The sequence below is a fragment of the Sinocyclocheilus rhinocerous genome, unplaced genomic scaffold (genome assembly GCF_001515625.1).
Source record: "Sinocyclocheilus rhinocerous isolate Xijiao unplaced genomic scaffold, SAMN03320098_v1.1 scaffold111, whole genome shotgun sequence".
NCBI classification, from domain to species: domain Eukaryota; kingdom Metazoa; phylum Chordata; class Actinopteri; order Cypriniformes; family Cyprinidae; genus Sinocyclocheilus; species Sinocyclocheilus rhinocerous.
Window position 1 is genome coordinate 1,712,548 of NW_015642811.1, and position 21,562 is coordinate 1,734,109.

Genomic DNA, 21,562 nt, shown 5'->3' on the forward strand with positions numbered 1-21,562 from the left:
CAAACAAGTTAAGAATTTTAATAATAATAAAACTTAATATTATTGTTGTCATTTTTTATATATAATAATAAATTAAAAATAATGAAATATTATTTTAGAATAAATAAATAAATAAACATTAGGGATGTAGTTACGTACGTTATATTTAATTATTCAAACTTTTGCAGGAATTAAATTGCTTGACACTGAAAGAAGATGACCTAATGTCTGTATACGAATGATATCGCTTTTCAGTTCAGTTACAGGGTTGATTAAACAAAGCGTCAAATCTGTTAATAATTAAAAGAAGTGTAAATCAAGTGCATTGCAATGATACAAAATCATCACATAAATATACTTAAGGTTGACAGAAATCCTTCACAAACAGCCGGGCTGATATGGAAGTGCGTCTCTGTGCTTTCATAGCCCTGTACAATGCTGCTTGATTCTGGGTCTACAAGGCAGCATTGTAAAGAGGCTCAAAGCTCAGAGTAAATCATCTGTGCATGATGTCTACTGAGGGTACATAACACCACTGGCTGCCTCTCAAAATCTAGCGAGCAGCAGCATTTTTGGACATCATTGTAAGATGCCTCATAATGCTGTCTAGGTAGGCAGCTCGTTAGGTTTTCCAGATGCAGCCAGTGTCACATTAAGGTTAGATAAATGACAATATTGAAAGGTAAATTAACAGATAAATATAGTGTAATGCTTCCATTAATAGAGCTGGAGGACGTGGCCAACAAGACAAGGCCGATAGCGCCCCCTATTGGTGTGTTTGCTATGACAAACATCAATAACAATAGGAAAATTCACACGAATATCAAATATCGACAGTCGATAAACAATTCAAAAGGCCTGGCATTCACACACACACACGGGATATATATTACGGTTAAACTCCAGCAATAAAGCAATACTAATACAAAATGTAGGTATTTTAGAGAACATCTGATAATAAACATCTTATATATTGTGAACAAAACACAAATTTATCGTTCGTTTGACTTCTACAAGGCAGCATTGTAAAGAGGCTCAAAGCTCAGAGTAAATCATCTGTGCATGATGTCTACTGAGGGTACATAACACCACTGGCTGCCTCTCAAAATCTAGCGAGCAGCAGCATTTTTGGACATCATTGTAAGATGCCTCATAATGCTGTCTAGGTAGGCAGCTCGTTAGGTTTTCCAGATGCAGCCAGTGTCACATTAAGGTTAGATAAATGACAATATTGAAAGGTAAATTAACAGATAAATATAGTGTAATGCTTCCATTAATAGAGCTGGAGGACGTGGCCAACAAGACAAGGCCGATAGCGCCCCCTATTGGTGTGTTTGCTATGACAAACATCAATAACAATAGGAAAATTCACACGAATATCAAATAGCGACAGTCGATAAACAATCCAAACGGACTAGCATGCAGACTCGGGATATACATTACGGTTAAACTCCAGCAATAAAGCAATACTAATACAAAATGTAGGTATTTTAGAGAACATCTGATAATAAACATCTTATATATTGTGAACAAAACACAAATTTATCGTTCGTTTGACTTTTAACAAAGCGAATTTAAAAAAGCGCAGGATGTATAAACTCGACAGATTTAATGGAACCTTCGCAGAATCAGTGATTTATTTTGATATATACGCATCTCAACGACAATATCCATTTCTTTACAATCTATCGAGTAAATATTAGTCATCAGATCAAAAGAAAAAACACACTTCACCTTCACAGAGAGATCAAACCCTCAGTCGCGGGAAGAAATCCGATGTTCAGCCGCGGCGTCTCTACCTTTCTTCATGATCACCATCACAGATGCGCCACACGTTTCTCGTGTCCCTCCGCGGCGGCGTCTCAAAACCTAGTGCGCTTCCTACCTAGACAGCGTTTTGGGACGCGTAGGGCGCAACCGAGTCAAATGCTCACAACGCGCTCACATATGTTGTCTAGGTAGGCTGCTCACTAGAATTTGAAACACAGCCGATGTACAATGTCCCTGCTGCTGTAGATGCATCCTGTACACCGCAAACTGAAATCACGGCTGCCATTGACCATACAGCATCCTATATGATGCTGCATATTAGGTGGTCGAAATCTATATGGTTCTATTATTTTGAGAAACCCTTTTATATATGTAGGTTGCAGCTCAAATGTCCAGAAATACATCTGAGCCAATCAACATGAAAGGCTAAGATTACTGATAAGTGTACAAGCCAATGACATTGACATTTTTTTGAAGTGCTATGTTAAATAAGAGCCGTCATATAAGGAATATATGAATATAAAATATTTTTTAAATGTGTTTGGAAAAAGTCTCTTATGCTCACCAAGGCTGCATTTATTTGGCCAAAAATACTGTAAAACAATATTTTTTAAATATTATAACAATTTAAAATAACTTCAAAATAATAATTCAAAAGTTAAATTTAAACTAATTAAAATGTTTTGTAACATTCTAAACAATCAAATTTTATGTAACTTTTGATTAATGCATCATTTGAGGAATAAAAGCATTAATTACTTTAAAAATAGATTTTTTTCTTAAAACAAAACAGTAAAAAAGACAAATATCCAGTGGTTTAATAAATTAATTGCAAGTTATTCATCCTCTTTCTTCAGTAGCTCCAAACAGCTCAAAGATCTAACCAAATAGCAATCTGTCAAATAAACATATTTAAAATATATAGTCTTAAAGCCTTTTCCATAACTAAATTTTACCCTTCATCCTTGCTAACCATCCTTGAATGTGTTCATCCAACCTGCATTAGATGTCTGACTGTTCCTAAGGGGAACTTTTACAATGTTCAAAAACAATACATAGACTTCAGAAGAGAGCAGGTATCTACCACAAAATATACTGTTTGTATGTGTACTGAGGGTATTTAAATGGACTGAATGCTTCTTTTTCAGTTATCAGAATAAGAGTGTTGCATTTTCACAGTCAGGAATTATTTACAATGGAAAAACACATGCGCTAGTGTTCACAAACTAGGTTGGAAACACAACAATGCCACCAATGACTTTAGAAACAGAGCTGTTTTTGGACATCTACAATTGCTTTCTTCATTCAGTCACACTAAATTACAGCATAAACAGATGAACAGTCCAGAAAGCAGCATAATGACATTAGTACTTTTAGTAGAGGAAGGATGTGAAGATCTGAGTAGTCTTCATCACTTGAGGGGTCTGAGGTGGGCCATGGATACCCGTTGTATTAAATTTGGTTCTATAGTTCTCTCATTACTGATAAATGTGGATATAATATGGTTTAGAACACACTTTCTTCATCTGTTATTAGTAATATTTTAAATAAGTGTAATTTATGAAGGAATCTGAATTTTTTTTTTTACTGATTTAAACATCAATTTAAACTGGATTAAAAAAAGTAGATTACAATTACTCTTCATTTTACCCTTCAAGCTAGGTTATATCCTGTTTACTAATACTTTAGTGTTATGAGAGAACTGTTGTAAAATATGAGTGTTCATGCTGCTTTGCATGTAAATTGTGAAATGAAGTAAGACCGGTCCTTTTACAATCCATGGACATGATTTCAAAGCTCTGATGGTACGAACTACCACAGATCTGAAAGTTAATGACTGTAAAATAATCATTTATTAGCCTTGTCTCTATCCAGCTGGAGTCCACTCTGTACTGGCTATGGTTTTGCTATATTATCAGCTACTGAAACCATGTTCAGGTTAGTGCTTGGTTGATGTGAAGACCTCAGCTGATTGGCTGGTTGGAGAGAATGGGGCGCTCATGGTCACTCAAGGTTTGATTAGTTTTCCTTCTGCTCCATCCTGATCTCCATTCTGCAATGTGTCATGATGACATTATAAAATCTCCAGATCCACATGCCGCACCTCAGGATTACGTTGCTGTCGGAGATACAGAGCAGGAGTCAGTCAAGGAAAAATGAGGACTAGTAAGTACTAACTTGTTCTAAAGAACATTCGATTCAACACATTACCATCCAAAAGTTGTTTTTTTTAAGAAAGAAAAAAAATGGACACTTTTATTCTGCAAGACAGTATTAAATTGATCAAAAGTGACAGTAAATACATTTACATGTATTTAAAAGTGCTGTTATTTTGAACTTTCTCTTCACCAAAGAATCCTGAAAAAATGTATCACGGTTTTCACAAAATATTAAGCAGCAGCAACTGTTTTAAATGTTGATAATAATAAATGCTAAAATGTATAAAAATCTTTTATGCTAAAATCTTAAAATGTTCATATTTGATTTTGAATTAAATCTCCTTTCTGTAAATTCAGAGCATAAAAAAAACGTAAATAAATAAATTGAAAAGCAAAAAGTAAATGACAATTTTCACACAACAATGTGCATTTAACTTTCTTGCCATCTGCCAATACATCATATACAGTGTGAAAAGGCAATTACAGTGTTGTTCTCTGTGAAACATCAAATCTGATTTTCCTTTCCCAAAATGAAACCCTGGAGAGTGAAACTGGAAGGTTTCACTTTGATTTATTTTGAATAGTTGTGGCCAAATAGCTGAACTGATTTCCTTTATGTGCAATCATGAGTGTGGTGTCTGCTGAATGTAGTGCTGACTTATTCTGACAGCTAACCATACATCATGTAGGTCAAATTTACTGAAGGATTGTCAGGATGGAGACAAGAGAGATCTGAATCATACATTCTTAAAAATAAAGGCTCCAAAATGGGCTTTTCACAGCACTGCCAAAGAAGAACCATTTGTGACCCTGGACCACAAAACCAGCCACAAGGGTAAATTTTTTGAAATTGAGATTTATACATCACCTGAAAGCTGATAAATAATAATAATAATAATAATAAATAAGCTTTCCATTTATATATGTATTGTTAGTATAGGACAATATTTGGCTGAGATACAACTATATGAAAATCTGGAATCTGAAGCTGCAAAAAAAAAAAAACTATATATAAAGAAAATTTCAATTTAATCTAACCAAATTATGATCTATGCAATGTATAAAACTAATATTAAGTCACACACACACACACACACACACACATTATGCGCAAAACTCCGCATTTGAACAGTCAATAGCAAATACTTAAACTAATAACAAAACATACTTACAGTAGCTGATTCAGAAGCGCCAGATTGTCATAGCAAAGTCAGAATTACCTCCTCTCCTAGGTTCACGAAACGGTCGTCCATAAAATGCATTGCTGTTCTGTTGTAAGTGATCTTAAAGATTCCTAAATGCATCTACTTCTGGTAGGCCAAATAAAGTGCTTTTGCTTTCGCACTGAAACACACAGCGTCTCCCTGACATGGTTGCTTCAACACTAACTGCGGTTACTGAAACCATGCCTTCTTTCTTTGCGTGAACATTTGGGCGGCATTATGCAAATATTTCCACATGGTGAGGTAGATATGTGGGGGCGTGTTAGAACGAGCCGTTTTAGGGGGGCGTGGCAGAGTCTTAACTTTGATAAAGAATATCTCTTTGGTTTTGAGACTTTAGTCTTTGCAACTTCAGGGATCTTATCTATGCACAATCAGCTTGTAACACTCCAAAGAGAAAGGAAAACTTGAAATCGCATCATATGACCCCTTTAATATCCTAACGATTTTTGGCATAAAAGAAAAATCGATAATTTTGTTGACCCATACAATGTATTGTTGGCTATTGCTACAAATATACCTGTGCTACTTATGACTGGTTTTGAGCTCCAGGGTCACATTTATGGTTTGCCAAAGAACCTATCCGTGAACAGTTTTTAAGAAAACATTGGTTTCTTAGTGTGGAAAATATTTCAAAGAATCTTTTTTTCACTATAAAGAACCTTTTGTACAATAGAAAGGTTCCATGTTTGTTAAAGGCTCTTCATAGAACCATAGACGTCAATTAAGAACTTAAGTGTGGTCTTCTCAGATACCTTAAGTTCTTTCTCTAGACGGTCCACCTCTGCTCCTAAGGTGTCAATAATGTTCTCCCCATGCTTCAACATAAAGTTCTCCAGCTCCTCTGGCGTCTTCACCTGCTGAATGTCCTGCAGGCCAAACACAAACAGTTACACTATTAATATGCAGAGCTCACAAAAAGATGATTCTTTAGCAAAAACTACCATGAATTTGTTTGAGTGCTAATAGTTTAGTCACTTCTATGAAACAATGGACAGACTTGAAACAAATGCTAAAGTCACGTCAGATGATCTACATCACAGCAGAAGCCTTGTCTCTTAGCACGTACGTTGAGGATCTGTTCAATGTCTTGCTTCTCCAGGTATGATCGTGTCACCACCCGCCCATCAAAGTCCACCTCTGCCTTGAAGCGCACTTTGCTCAGCCCCATATCTGTGGCTTTGACATCATGAATCGCCCTGGAGACAAAATGACCTGAAGTGAGGACATCAAATCTAATTTCATCAAAGCACAAATGTACACTGATGTAACTCTGTCTGAGCAAGCTTACATTTCAGAATGTGATGCTTGCCTGAATTTGAAAAACATTTGAAGCAGGTTGCTTCTGCCTCCTTGTTAAAGCACTGTCATGAACTGTAAGATGGCAGCTTGTTTGCTGATGAAGCTCTTATTATGCAGACTTTGGGTACATGTAGTGGACACATACAATGGAGAAAGGCAGGGACGGAGGACTGACCTGACAGCAGGGTCATTTTCCAGAAACTCTGTGAGCTTCTGCACATGCTCGGCCTGGATGGAGCGACCCAGCAGAGCCTCTGTGTTAGTGTAGATGAGGAATGCAGATACTGTTCCTAACAGGGTGCCCACACCCAGAGAACCCAGACTGTCATAGTAGGGGTTACCTATGAAGGGGGAGAAAGAGAGAGGCATTAAATGCATTAAATGTCATGTACAGTACATAATATGTGAGTGCAACCCACATCAATGGTGCCGGATGACATTCTGACAAATGAATATAGCATCTACCATGAATAAGGTTACCCACGACCCACTGAGTTATAAAAAAGGTGCAACGAGCTGTGTGTGTAATATTAGCAGTATCTAAATGGCAACTAAATGTCACATTTTTACATTTATGCACATAAAGGTTAACAATGAATTCTGAAGTAATCCATTTAGCTATATGCTAAAATTCCCACACAAATTTTCATATATTAATTCGCAATATGAATGAAATAATTGTCTTCATATTATCTTCTCAAAATGCCTTCTCAAAATACTTAAATATTCATATATATATATATATATATATATATCTCAAGGTTCAAAGTTTATTATAAGCCTGGAGGGCATTTTTTTGTGCAGCATAAAATTCAAGAATTTTATATTTATAAAATTTGTAATAAATTCAAAATAAATTGTTTCTAAACAATTGTTTCTAAATAAATTAGTTCTATATTTCATCATTATTTTTCATTTATGTCATTCGCAATGCTTCATGGGACTGTTATTGTTTGCCCCGTTAAAGTTAAGTAGTTAAGTTAAGTCTTGTACCTTTTCTTGTCTTTTTTTTTGCTTGAACTACAAGTTTGTAATGTTTTGATTCACATCATAGCTGGTTGCCTTGATTCACAGCTTATAAACAAATAAATTTTGCTTGGTTGGAACAGCAGCTACGCTAATTATGTCTCTATTTGTTTCTCTGTTTCTGTAACTAGGATTTACACAAGCTTCAGTCTGGATCCAGAACACCTGAGAAGAGATGATGCCAACCCCTCAGAGGAAGGAAGATGATGCCAACCCTAAAACAACATACAGAACTACCACATTTTGCTATAAGTTTGATTGCATCAATTAATAATTGCTGTTAATAGTGTTCATCATCTGTTTGATTACATCTTTAATACAGTCACCACTGATAAGCTAGCTACCACTAAATATTGTAGAAACTTAATTTGCTGTAAAGTTGCTTTGTAACGATTTGTATCGTGAAAAGCGCAATACAAATAAACTTGAATTGAACTGAATTGAATAACACTTTAACAAAGACACTTTAACAAAATCTCTATGGAAAAATACTGAAAAAGTTGGCGGGTACTAATGCACTCCACAATACAAATTGTTTCTTGAGTATCAAATCAGCATATTAGAATGATTTCTGAAGGATCATGTCACACTGAATACTAGAGTAATGACTGCTGAAAATTCAGCTTTGCCATCACAGCAATAAATTAAATTTTAAAATGTATTATAATAGAAAACAGTTCTTTTAAACTGTAATAATATTTTACAATTGTACTGTTTTTACTTAAAAATTTTTTTTTATCAAATAAATATCAATAAGACTCTTATTTCAAAAGAAAAAACCTTACTCAGGGCTCGACGCTTACTTTTCTTTTTAGGAGCACTTGTGTTTAAAAATTGTAATTAAAACGACAGAATAAGAGTAGAATAAGAAACATAAGTTAAAAATCAAATGAAATCAGTATTAACAAAATTAATTTGTAGAGGTGGCACAGAAGAACACAAAAGTGGCTTGATGTACTTTCAGACATTTAATGAGGTTCAGAAGTGGAATGAGTGCAATTAAATCCATAAATTCATGATGATATTAATGTTTTAAATATAAAATTTTGAATATAGAAATATTAAATGATTTAAATAACTGAAAAGATACTTTAAAAATGAAACTAAAACTGCCAGCACAATTTACATTTCAGAGATCATTACAAATAAATTATTAAATGCTAAAACTGAATAAATTTAAATGAACAAACTTGGCGTTGCATTTGCAACCATGTGAAAACAGGGGGTGCTGCAACCCCCTCAGCACCCCTACTTCCCGCGTCCCTGTCTCGATCTCACATCTATAATCAACGAAGCTCTCTACACTGCACAATGAATCTCTTATTTACACCCTGTCTACACTTTGCTTATGAAAGGATCCGTGAGATATGTCTGTGATACATTACTCAACGCTGCAAAAACACGTAGAAACCTTTGAAGCTCCCGAGCGCAATCACAAGTATGATGATGATCGGGTCAGTCGCACTGGTGCTCCTAAAAAAATTTTCATAGTCGCATGCAGTAGTTTTCAGTCGCACTGTAGAGCCCTGTTTGGTCTTAATTATTGCCACAAAGTTTGGTTTTACTTTTCTTAGTTCAGTAGTTTTCAGTCGCAAATGCGACTGAAATGGTCGCACTGTTGAGCCCTGTTACTGATTGCAATCTTATGAATTATAGTGTACGTGAATTGGTATACAGCAGTCTTTAATGCCACAATAGAGACCTCTAGTGGTACAAACAAAAGTGCTATTTCCTTCTTTTAAAGCCCTGCTATGTAAAATAACATTGCTGTTAGTTTCATGGTTGATTACACTTCAATAACATACAACTGTAGTAAGCGCCAGATAATAAACTGAGCTGAAACTGCCATCAGGGCTGTTCTCAAGCATGAAAGCAGGTTTACTGAATAGAGCATTATCCAGATCTCTACACAAATTTTCCACAAAGCCATGAAAACCACAGGGCAAGAGGACCAAGCTTCTGGGCAGCCGTAGGTGTTGACTTTGTGTGTGCACAGAAGTGCATTTAGAGCTGGATATACAAAGCTTAAAAAGAACATCAACTGCTCTTTATAAAGGGGATAAAGCTCGGGCCCATGTGCTTATTAAACCTGACCCTGTGGTAGAGACCACGATTAGCATGAAACAGGAGGGGCAGGCACTATTCTTGTGTTTATTTGAAATACCTGTGAGAGACGTTAGTCCCATACATCCAGCTGCCAGCACCACCCCGAGCACAGCAGCAGCGTCCTCCAACAGGACCACGTTAGTGCTGGGGTCTCGACTTTGCATCACTGTCATACACAAACAAACAAGGATTATCAAACTGATCATCTCCAAACTGTGTCAAAACTATAATCACAATCAAATAACATACAAGGCTAATAGAAGAATTAAAGCTGCAGTCCGTAATTTTTTTGTGTTCAAAATTTACAAAATAATCGAGTACACCATGAATCCATTTTCCAAACCGTGTTTTTGGCTTGTCCTGAATCACTACGGTACACCTATAATACGTGTTTATATGCGGATTATTTTAGACTGGTTCGGGTAGGTACCGCTGCGGAGTAGCCCAGTACCTGCGTGATTCGTCCTAGACATAAACAGAGACAAGTAGCTCCGGCTACAATGTTCTTCCGCAAGACGCACGCATGTGTTTATTAACCGCTAGAGCGCCAAAAGTTACGGACTGCAGCTTTAACCGAAGGTACATACCGTACTCATAAAAGGACAAGCCTTGTTCACGTGCACTCTTCTTGATCTCGTTAATGGCCACCAATAGTGTAGCTTTATGGGGAATCAGCAGACAGATGATATTAAAATAGTGATACTGTCAGACCTTTCTGAATATTAATGAAACTATGGAAGAGGAAACCACGTCTCACCTCCTTCAGATACCAGAGATCCTGCTAAAATACAATAAGCCTGCAAAAGACAATAATAAAAAAAAAGAGCTATATTCACTATTGTTCAAATTTTGAGGTCTGTAAGATTTTTTAAAATCCACTTTTATTCAGTACACTAAAGGCATTTATAATACAACAAAGATTTCTACTTCAAATAAGGCTGCGTTTACACTTGGCATTAACATGCGATCACCGTGATCCGATCAAGCAGATCGGATCATCAGTCAATCAGGACCAGTCTATGATCAGGACACGGCGCGTTTACACTTGGCAACATCAACTGACTTTTCTATCTGGATAACCGACCGGATCTGTCTTTCACGTGCAATATTTAAATAAGTTTGCAGAGAATGGCCCGGTGCAAAGTCAACCTGAAGTTTTACAAATCAAAGATAAGTGTAGGAGTCTCAACTAGTCTCCACACGGGTGTTCTCCGTCTTTTTTTCTGACAGTTCGCGAGAGAGGGGGCGGCGTTTTGCGTGATGTCGACCTGCGAATGCAGACACGATGGCTGGATTGCGTTTACATTACACTGAGATCCGATCACAATGCGTCCTCGACTACCTCTGGACCAGGACACGCTGATCGGATAACATTCCGATCAGAAGCGCGTTTACACTTGTCTTTTCAATGTGTATGTGGACAACATCCGGATACAGGGTAATGTAAACGCAATCCAGCCATCGTGTCTGCAGCCGTAGGTCGACATCACGCAAAACGCCGCCCCCCTCTCTCCCGATCTGTCGGAAGAACAGAGCACTAGTGAGACTCGTAGGCTACATTTATTTTGATTTGTAAAAATGTCCCGCGACTGAAAATAGTTTTCAAAAGAAAACCCACCACTTCAGGTCGACTTTGCACCGCAGACTTATTTAAATATTGCGCGGGAAATACAGATCCGATCGGTTATCCAGATCGAGAAGTCAGCTGATGTTGCCAAGTGTAAACGCGCCGTGTCCTGATCATAGACTGGTCCTGATTGACTGATGATCCGATCTGCTTGTTCAGATCACGGTGATCGCATGTTAATGCCAAGTGTAAACGCAGCCAACCTCTGGACCAGGACACGCTGATCGGATAACATTCCGATCAGAAGCGTGTGTGGACAACATCTGGATACAGGTCGCATGTTAATGCCAAGTGTAAACGCAGCCTAAATGCTGCTATTTTTAAATTCCTATTTATCAAAGAATCCTAAAAAAATTTAACATTTTCCATAAAAATATTAACCAGAACAGCTGTTTTCAACAATGATAATAAGGTGTTTATTAAGCCACAAAACAGCATATTAAAATGACTTGTGAAGGATCATGTGTCACTGAAGACTGGAGTAAAGGTTGCTGAAAATTCAACTTTGCAATCACAGGATTAAATTACATATTAAAATACATTCAAATAGAAACAGTAGTATAAAATTGTAATGTTTCACAATATTAAGATTTTTTTTTACTGTATCTTTGATTAAATAAATGCAGTCTTAAAAATCTTACAAACACCAAACTTTCGAAAGGTAATGTCACATCACAGACTTCATATAATTTTGTACATCTACAAGTTCTAACCCAATGCTACTAACCCAGAGCAGTGATTCTATTGGCTGAGGGTGCAGGAGTCCCATAATGCCGTGATACCAGGACAAGCCAGCACCCATCATGAAGATGCCGACTCCGCTGATGAGAGAGGCGATGTAACGCATGTTGGAGAAGCCATACCTGTAATAACAGAGAACAGTTGGCTTAGACATGACCACATGACCAGAGGACAACATCAGTCTGTATAAGCTGTACGTACGGATGGACGGCATCTGGGTTCCGGACAGACTGGCTGATGCCTATTACAAGAAGAGCCTGTCGAAGTGAAAGTATAAGAGAGGAATTGAAAAAATGAACAAGTATATACGTCTATGTAATTTATTTTTAAATCATACACCATCTGTTGTAGGTATATCCTGGAGGTCAAAGGTGGTAATACAGACATGAATGGCAAATTACCTGATTGCAGGTATCAGCCAGTGAGTGGATGGCTTCAGAAAACATACTGGCAGATCCTGTATAAACCCACGCTAACAGCTTGAAGAAAAAATTCAGTCCATTTCTGCAGTTAAAAAAAAATGAAATTAGACATTTATATCTCCACTTGATACACAAATACACTGATGTTTAAAACAGTAATACTTTTATTTAGCAATGTTGCATGAAATTGATCAAAAGTGACAGTAAAAAATCTTGTATTTCAAAAAATGTCAAAGAAACCTGAAAAAAGTGTATCATAGTAAATACTAAGAAAATGTTAAGCAGCACAACTGTTTTCAGTATTGATAATAAGATATTTCTTAAGCAGAAAACCAGCATATTAGTATGATTTCTGAAGGAACATGTGACACTTAAGACTGAAGTAACGGATGCTAAAAATTCTGCTTTGCCATCATAGGAATAAATTACATGTTAAAATATATTACAATAGAAAACAGTTATTTTAAGTTGTAATAGTATTTCACAATATTATTCACAATTATTTCACTGTTTTTTATCAAATTAATGTAGCCTTGTTAAGCATAAGAGACTTCTTTGGAAAAAAAAATAGTACAATGTTCACGGAAAAAAAATTAAACTTGTCTTAATGTAACTGATTCCTCAAGCAACACATAATTACATAATTTGGCTTGTTGTATAATGTACTAGACAAAGATCTGGTTGTTTTAAGGCTAACAGTCAGTGTGGGTCATACCTCATGTGGAAGCACGTGTCTTTTAACTCAATATCCTTAATCTAATAGCTAGATAGCATGAGGTTGGTAAAACTTACATGCATATAGCCACCATCACCACTTTTCCCGGTCCTTGTAGAAATGTCGCTCTCTTCCTAGACCGAGGCTATAGAGTCAAAAATGATAAAAAACAGTTAGCTAAAAATGCATTGTACTCATCGATATGCTCTGCTTTGAGGTTAAATTAGGAGCAGCATGAAAATACGAATATGAAAAAATGTCAAGAAAGAGACAGAAGCTGAGGAATATCATGAATCATGAGGACTGGCTACACCCAGGCATTATTATACCAAAACAGAAAAATCATAGTGACAGGCTTGAACTTGTTTTTACCTTTGTGTTCCCCCAGAAGTCTTTGTACTCCTTCAACAGCTTCTGATTTCTAAATATGTCTTATGGGTGAGAAAGAGAAAGACTAATGGTTATTTAGACAGTAGATGACATGAAAACATTAGAATGCAGATCATGCAGTAAATGAGGGGAAAATGACATACTTTCTTGGTACTCCCTTTCCACATCTTTCCTGAGATTCCTCTCTCTAGCAAGTGCCTCTTGACTTCCCCATACATCCAGCGCTCTAAATAAAGACACCGAAACAAGCTAATTGATCTCTCTACTCATAATTTCAGATCCTTGTACCTGATGCCAAATAGTACACTACAGTTTAAAAGGTTGGGGTCAGTAAGATTGTATACTGTTTATGTTCGATCAAGGCTGCTATTATTTGATAAAAAATACAGCAAAATATTTCTTGCTTAATATTTTTGTGGAAAATGTCAGCATTTTTGTCCTTTAATTCTTAGTAATAACTGTAAGTGTAAATGAAACTGTATCTTACTGACCCAAACTTTTGAATGGTAGTATATAAATATGGTAGTGTAACAGTTGTATATACTTTGCCTCCACATCTGATCGCAGGAAGACAGTGAAGGCTTCTGTGTCGTCATGGGGACTACGTCGACGGATTTTTCTAAGCTGCTCAAGGTCACTTTGAACACACAAAAATGCATAGATTCACATGTGAACATGGTAGTTTACTGGGTTACAACAAAGTAAACTACAACGCTCCACTTCCTAAATGTACCTGGGTTTGAGGCAGAACTCGTTCATAGCTCTAACTGCGGTAATGAAATTATTCTGGGTGTATTTGGTGCCATATTCCCTTTTTTTCAGGACAGCCCGTACTGAAAACACAAGAAACATGCAAGATAGTTAAAATACATAGAATTGTGATCATTCTGATTGGTCCGAAAGGAAAGTGTCTGTGCGTAAAACAAGGCTGCGCAACCTTTCACTTGAATGCTCTCTGCTTTTGTCAGACCTTGAGTTTTGGAACCTGAAATGCAAAAAAACCCAAAAACTAACTGATTAAAACCCAGTAACATTTAGAATAAATCATAATTACCATACATACATTATAAATATATAATATATAAGACACTATTTATTTATATTTACTCACAAAAACCTAAAAAAACTAATTGTTTATAGAAATGAGCACACTTTGACGTAATTTAAAAGCCTGTGAACAAATACAAAATAATGCAGAATCATTACCAGCTGTTTTTGCAGAGGACTGTGCAGCTTGTTCTTTCTCAGTGGGCTTTGGCTCTACAGGACCCGCTGGAGATCCAGTTTTATCACTGCCTGATGTGGAACAGTACTGGACCTGTGTCCACATTAAAGACGTGACTCTGGAATCTGGAAAGCTAAACCAGAGTTTGTGCACCCCTCCTCCACTTTTCCAACCTATTGAGTATATCAAATGTTGCATAATGGGAATGATTTCCGGATCTAGTCTAGAATTATTAAAACTGTCAACGTTGAATAACAAGATAAGAAACAGAATTAAAACAACATCCTCTCTCAGTCCTTATATTGACAAAACATGCAAATGACACTGTGTGATGCTCTTACCGAAACATGGCGTTGCTATTTTAGAGGGTCTCTGAGATAAAGGGGCTCGTTGTTGCAGGTAGACCCGGCAGAGGACTTGCCATGGTCTGTGGGCCAGGCAGGGGAACATCCTCTCTGTGGCAAGTCCAGGAGACACACACTGAATCCTGCTGGACATTGACATTACGTTATGTTAGTAAATACAAATCTCTGGATGTATGTGATAATCTGACAATGAAGCATATATAGTAAAAAAGGGGAGTGTGGACTGGTCTACAAACATCAGATTAAGCCTATTAGAGCAACGTGATTGATCATATGACCATCCACATGAAATCTCTATGCACAAAACTGAACACATTACACAGGATTTTAATAGAACCTGTATAAATAAATGTTGCCCACAATCATAGTGACAGTTCTATCTATCTGCCTATCTATCTATCCTCCCATCTTATCTATCTCACATCTTGAACACTACGTCAGCTAATTAGCTAAATGTGACAGTGAGTTCCAAGAGAACTTTTCCATAGTTACATAAAACCTTTCCAATTCAGTAAAAGTCAAAATTCGGAAACATTTAAAGCTAGTATAAACACTTGCATGATTTTTTAGATCAGCATAAGTTTAGAATTACCACTAAATGATATCAGTACCCGGCTAGATATCCCGTTAACGCGTCCCTGAGCCAAGCAGCAGATGTCTGAACGTCCGACTGCTTTAATTTCTATCAGATTAAGTGAAGACTGCCGCTCTGACAACAACACACACTGCTAACTGAACCTGACTGCAGCCGGTGCCTTTCAGTTAGCTTAGCATGACAGCTACATTTTAGCAAGTGCTACAGTTGCTGAGGTAATTATAGACATATTACACACTGAAGCTGAAATAATAGACACTCCGTTTGGTATTATTTACCTTCATATAGCTCAGTCCATTATTTACTAGTGGTGGGCGGCTAACTCAACACAGTCCATAACAAACAGTACCAACACCGAAAGCAGTGAAGACGGAGAGCTCGCGAGATCGTGAGTCATTGAACGATAGAGCGTTAGTTTTGAAATTGCGCCTGCAGTCTCGCAAAGAGGTCTAACAGTGGAGGAGCCTGTCACTGGAGCAGTGCTTCTTCTTCTTCTGGTGTTAATGGCGGTTGGCAAACCAACTTAAATGGTGCATTCCCGCCACCTACTGGATAGGAGTGTGGAGCGCATAATGATTGGAACTGGAGCAGTGCTGTTAAGATATCTATAAAACTACATATCTTTAAAGGGGTCATATGATGCTTTTTTAAAGATCATTATTTGGTGTATTTGGTGTAACAGAATATAAAAATTCAATTTTGAATTGTAGTACAAAGTAGTATTTGAATATACAAAGACATAGAAAGATGTCTTGAAGACATGAGCAAAACAACAACAGAAAAGATAATCTATTTTTATTTGTATTTTCCTCAGTCCCATTCAGAAAAGTTTTCAAGCTCTTGAAGCCACTGCTTCTCCACCTTCACAAAGAGAGATAACAAAACAGTTAGGATATGCATTGTACTGTATAGACATCTTTTTGTGACTACGTATCGCTTTGAACAAGTGGCATACAGTATTTCCAATAACTTTAGAATTATCCACCTGTTCATTTTTCAGGTTAGTCAGGCTCAGCACTGAGGGTTTGTCTGCGATCATTCTGGTTTGCTGACTTTGAGGAAGCTGTATTGGGGACAGGGAATTTTTCTGGATGTTTGCTGCCTCAAAGACATTGTTCATGAAGGTGTCTGAATTCTCAGAGATCATCTCTGAACGTTGTCTCTTCGTAGGGGTAAAGCTTGAGTATTGAAGTTCAGAGTGAATCCTCTTAGAAGACAGTTCTGGTGGACATTTCAAAATATAACAATCTCAGCCAACTCTATTAATGATTTCAAAGTCAATAACCCCCCAAATGACATGAAATGAGAACAATTATAATGACAAAATTCCCAGTATCAGATCATTTCTAGGAAGTATTATTGTATGAAGACTATTAAACTCATTTAAAACCGTACCTTCCTCCCAGTCAAGAATGTCAAGACTACTCTGTTCAGTGCTAACAGCCTCCACCACCTTGTGAGGACATTAAAATCACAAACGTTCAAAGGCAAAATCATGAAAGCAGAAATGAAATAATCTAAAAGAAGCTTTGCAAAAGCACCTTTTCCTTATTACACCTATGCCTTGGAGTAAAGCGCCCATCCACGATGCTTTGAAGAGACTGCTTTAGTGAGGCATGTAACTCGCTGGTGCTCTTGACCTAAAACAAACCCAGTTTTAAAACATTTTATACAACTTTCACAAGTTAGCAAGCACTGTTCTTAAGAATAAGAAGTGAAATGACACATAAAATAGGGTGTTTTGGGTACCAGTATAAATTATAGCCATATGATATACCTTCATGCTCTCAAAACACGCTCTTCGAAACTCTCCACTGCTGCTGCTGGCAATTATACTGTTCATTGAGCTCAACACAATGGGTATGGCAGAACCTAACCTCTGCCTGGCCTGAAGTACACACAGAAAAGATGTATGGTTCAGTGGTCTTTAAAAAATGACTAATGGCTATACTGTCACTATTGTTCCATGTATATGTGTTCAAAAGTTTGGGGTCTGTAAGTTTTTGAAAGACGTCTCTTATGTTCACCAAGGCTGCCTTTATTTGATAAACAACAGTAAAAACAGTAAGTTTGTTACCTTTTATTATAATGTAAAATAACTCTTTTCTATTTTAATATTTTTGACTAATTTTTTTAATGTAATTTATACCTGTGGTGGCAAAACCGAATTTTCACATCAGTGTCACATGATCCTTCAGTAATCATTCTAATATGCTGATTTGGTGCTCAAGACCCATTTTTATTATTTTCAAAACTGAAACAATATATATATATATTCTTTTTGCAGATTTCTTTTGATGAATATAAAAGTCAAAAGATCACCATTTATTTGAAATAGAAATCTTTTGTAACACTCTTTAATCTTACTGACTCCTAAACTTTTGAATGCTAATTAAATGAATGAATGAAAGTAGCCAAAATTTTTTACATTTAAAAAGAACGTTAACAGATGAATCTTACAGCATGTTTTTGCTGAAATCCTTTCAGCGTGTTTTTCATGGTAGTGTGCAGCGTCGCCCTCACTTGATCTCCGTTGTACCAAAGAATTGCATCCAAGTGTCTCCCTAAAACCTCTTCACTGCCTGAAACATTTAAAAGCAGAATGTCAAAATATTATGACCCATCTCAAGATGTCTATATGATATGAAAAGCAAACGTGACTCACCTATGAAGTCGGAGATCTGGGAGTGGAAGGGGTCAGTGTATTGAGTGAAAACGAAGACAGTCAGAGTCTGTTCTACAGCATGGCTCCATTCTGACTCAATGTCCTGCTGTACAGCACTACTACATCTTGTTTCCTGGCTGCAGTCAGTCTCAACAGAGAATTCTACATCAGAACACAGAGATTCTATAAAGAGAAAAGCCAGAATTAAATAATATATAGACATGCTGGAAAACTGTCTGAACAACTCTAGCCTCAAAGCCAACAGTGATTTGTAGCTCTATACTTTATGCTTTGCAGCGAGGCTTCCATCCATAAAAGTATAACACAGTGAGGGAATTTGCCCTCAGTATCCCCAATTTCTCCCCATTTAGGCCTGTAATTTACCCTGGATGTTTTGTGCTTCCATACAACAGACTCTAGAAAGGCCGAGATCTGCCCAGGAAAGTGAAGTAGCCAAACTCTGGAGGAAACTCGTCTGTGTTTGTTGCATTAAAGGCATGCCGCATGGACTGTACACTAACATGTGCAATGAATGTTAAGGAGAACATATCTTTTTTGTTCATAAATATGAATAAGAATACATTTTACCAAAAAAAAAAAAAAAGACAGGCAGCCTAAAATCATATGCACACTCTTAAATTTTAATAACAATATTTATGTGCACATTACAAAGGATATCCGTATGCATGAGAGACGAGTGGGCCAATTGGAATACAGATTCATACAGGGAGCAAGTGTTGCCATGGTAGCCATGCTCATTTCCCCACACAGTCCAGCCTCTATGATGTCAGTGGGAAGCACACAGCTCAGTGTGTTTCCCAATACTGGGTGCATTTGTGGACAGGACGGGAGACACCGTACAGAGAACGGACTCCTTCAAAATAAAATAGAAATAAAATGTGCAAGGACAAACAAAATGCAAGTAGAGATTTTTAAGACGTTAAAACTCAATGACCAGTCTGAGGTGTTCATTCTGCTTGCTAGTAAGTTGTTCTATTTAATAAAAAATTGCAGGAACTGACTGTCCGTATGCGGCAGTGTCCATAGTAATGCTATGATCCATCGCTGAAACTTTACTTCCTTTCTCTCCTCCACTATAAAAGAGCAAATAAGGACAATTACACCCAAAACATTTTTAAAAATAAAGAAGAGTGGGCTTAATTAGTAGACCTGTAACACATCATTACTTGCAGAGAAGAATAAGAGCATCAAAAGCATAAAAACATGCTTTGACTTTTTTATTATTATCATCTACACTACCGTTCAAAAGTTTTGAGTCAGTAAGATTTTAGATGCTTTTGAAAGAAGTCTCTTATGCTCATAAAGTCTGCATTTATTTGATAAAAAATACAGTAAAAATGGTAATATTGCTAAATATTATTATAATATTTTGGACAATATATTTTCAAATATAATTTTAAAATAAGTAATTCCTGCAGTGTCACATGAAATCATTCTAATGTGCTGATTTGGTGCTCAATAGCCATTTCTTACTGTTATCAGTGTTGAAAACAGTTGTGCTGCTTAATATTTTTGTGGAAACCACGATACATTTTTTTTCAGGATTCTTTGATGAACAGAACGTCTAAAGGAACAGTATTTATTTGAAATAGCAATCTTTTGTAGTTTTATAAATGTCCTTACAAATTAAGGAATTCTTTCTGAATAGAAGTATTAATTTCCCAAAACTTTTGAATACATGTTTATTTAGACAACCTGAACATTTGCTTGCGTGTTGTTGAACCTGTCCTAATCTCAGATATGATTTTCACCTGTAATAGATAAAAAGGCAGAACCAGACCTTCACTTGAGGAGAGAGAATAATACCTTCACTCACAGTTAATTAAAAATTCTAAATACGCAACAGTTTTATTGCAAATATACACATTAACATAAATCACCTTAAGGGTAAATGTTTTGGTTTATTTCAATGTAATTGCAGGAAATTATCAGTGTTGTTACAATAGTTTGAATGTACCGCACTGGCCTCACCTGCGCATGAACCAGACTGAGTCTGTGCAGACATTTTTGGATCTTTGACAGTTCAGCCTCCACTGACTGACTAGTAGCCTTTTCAACCTTTTAGAAATTAAAATAAACTATTTATAATTAATATGTGAAAACATACAAAATATATAATCACAATATCAGAATTAAACACAAATGACCTTTAAGGAATGAAGATAAAACAAATTGTACAAAATATGTGAAAACATACTAAATATATAAGCACAATATCTGAATAAAACAGAACTGAATTTTGTCAAACACAAATTTCCTGGTAGATTATTCAGTGAGGAGGCACTCACATGGAAAGAATAGGTAAAAAACAAAGACCCAAAATTGTCAGTAAACCTCTGAAGCTCTTCCTGATGAACACACTCACAAGGTGGGACCTCTAAAGAAAGACCGTCTATAGCCTCTGAAAAATAAAAACAGAAGAAACAACGTAAATCTGAACATATTTAAAATTACAATCAATAGTTTTTATTAGGCTAGTACACACTCACCTTTCAAAGCAGATTTAGACATTTTCTTACACCAAGCACCAGCAGCAGATACTGTAAATGACATTTGACAAGATGAATGAAATATGCACAAAGCATTAAGTCAGTCATTTATCAATCTTACAGAATTAAAAAGTGACAAGTAAATCAGCATTAGTTTAGTTCGTTCGTGTTTTACCGGTTAAAATTGCGGGAGATTCAGATAGCGCTCTCATGACAACCATCAGACCTCCTGACCGTTTACACTCACCACACTCCCGATGAACTAAAGCCAATAAACACCTCAAAACCTGCAGTTAAATAAAGTTAAAACAATCATACGAGCGACATATAGTCAATTCAGTAGCTGACAAACGCAAATGCAGCTAACGTTAAATAAAACGCTAAGTAAACCCTGTATAAAATACATTTTAAATAAAACAAACAAAACACATTAGGGATTTTTAAAACATAAGTTTGAACGTACCTGTCGTAATTTACAGTACATTTTCAATCCCAATAACAGTCAGCTTAGTCTGAAACGCCCTCAGAAAAAGTTCGCTAACGCAGTTGCGCTGTCCATCCGCTCCACTAGATGGCGCGAAAGCCTGCAAAAAAGGAGAACTCTTGGAAAAAAGAGACACTTTTTTTTGCCAGCGTGTTGCCAAGTCCGCGGTTTTCCCGCGGAATTGGGGTACTTTATCACTGTTGCCGCGGGTTGTTTTTCATGTCCGCGGGTTATAGCGACCCCGATAACGTGATTTTT

The 21,562-nt window shown here is 36.6% G+C and overlaps 1 protein-coding gene across 1 annotated transcript; it reads right to left on the reverse strand.

Annotated features, from left to right (window-relative positions):
- Window positions 1–3,583: 3,583 nt before the first annotated feature.
- Window positions 3,584–21,086, reverse strand: LOC107756435 (zinc transporter 9-like). Its single transcript, XM_016573535.1, has 34 exons — window positions 20,996–21,086; window positions 20,821–20,871; window positions 20,620–20,732; window positions 20,303–20,389; window positions 20,027–20,082; window positions 19,333–19,404; window positions 18,989–19,184; window positions 18,695–18,833; window positions 18,311–18,493; window positions 18,106–18,227; window positions 17,423–17,533; window positions 17,187–17,285; window positions 17,041–17,098; window positions 16,631–16,878; window positions 16,468–16,506; window positions 15,662–15,720; window positions 15,027–15,172; window positions 14,667–14,858; window positions 14,398–14,445; window positions 14,194–14,293; window positions 14,005–14,097; window positions 13,604–13,686; window positions 13,443–13,501; window positions 13,148–13,215; window positions 12,335–12,437; window positions 12,135–12,190; window positions 11,920–12,055; window positions 10,323–10,362; window positions 10,153–10,224; window positions 9,624–9,731; window positions 6,609–6,774; window positions 6,201–6,330; window positions 5,887–6,000; window positions 3,584–3,868 (listed from the first exon to the last, which is right to left on the reverse strand). The coding sequence occupies exons 1-34, from the start codon at window positions 21,039–21,041 to the stop codon at window positions 3,824–3,826; spliced, it is 3,438 nt and encodes a 1,145-aa protein (XP_016429021.1). The 5' UTR covers window positions 21,042–21,086; the 3' UTR covers window positions 3,584–3,823.
- Between the last annotated feature and the right edge of the window lie 476 nt (window positions 21,087–21,562).

Excerpts from the sequence above, each read along its gene's own strand:
- LOC107756435 (XM_016573535.1), bottom strand. The coding sequence starts at position 21,041 with ATGGTTGTCATGAGAGCGCTATCTGAATCTCCCGCAATTTTAACCG. Across the intron at positions 20,083-20,302 it reads TCAGTCTGGTTCATGCGCAG|GTGAAAATCATATCTGAGAT; the intron begins GTGAGGCCAGTG and ends TATCTATTACAG. Across the intron at positions 16,507-16,630 it reads CTAACCTGAAAAATGAACAG|GTGGAGAAGCAGTGGCTTCA; the intron begins GTGGATAATTCT and ends CTCTTTGTGAAG.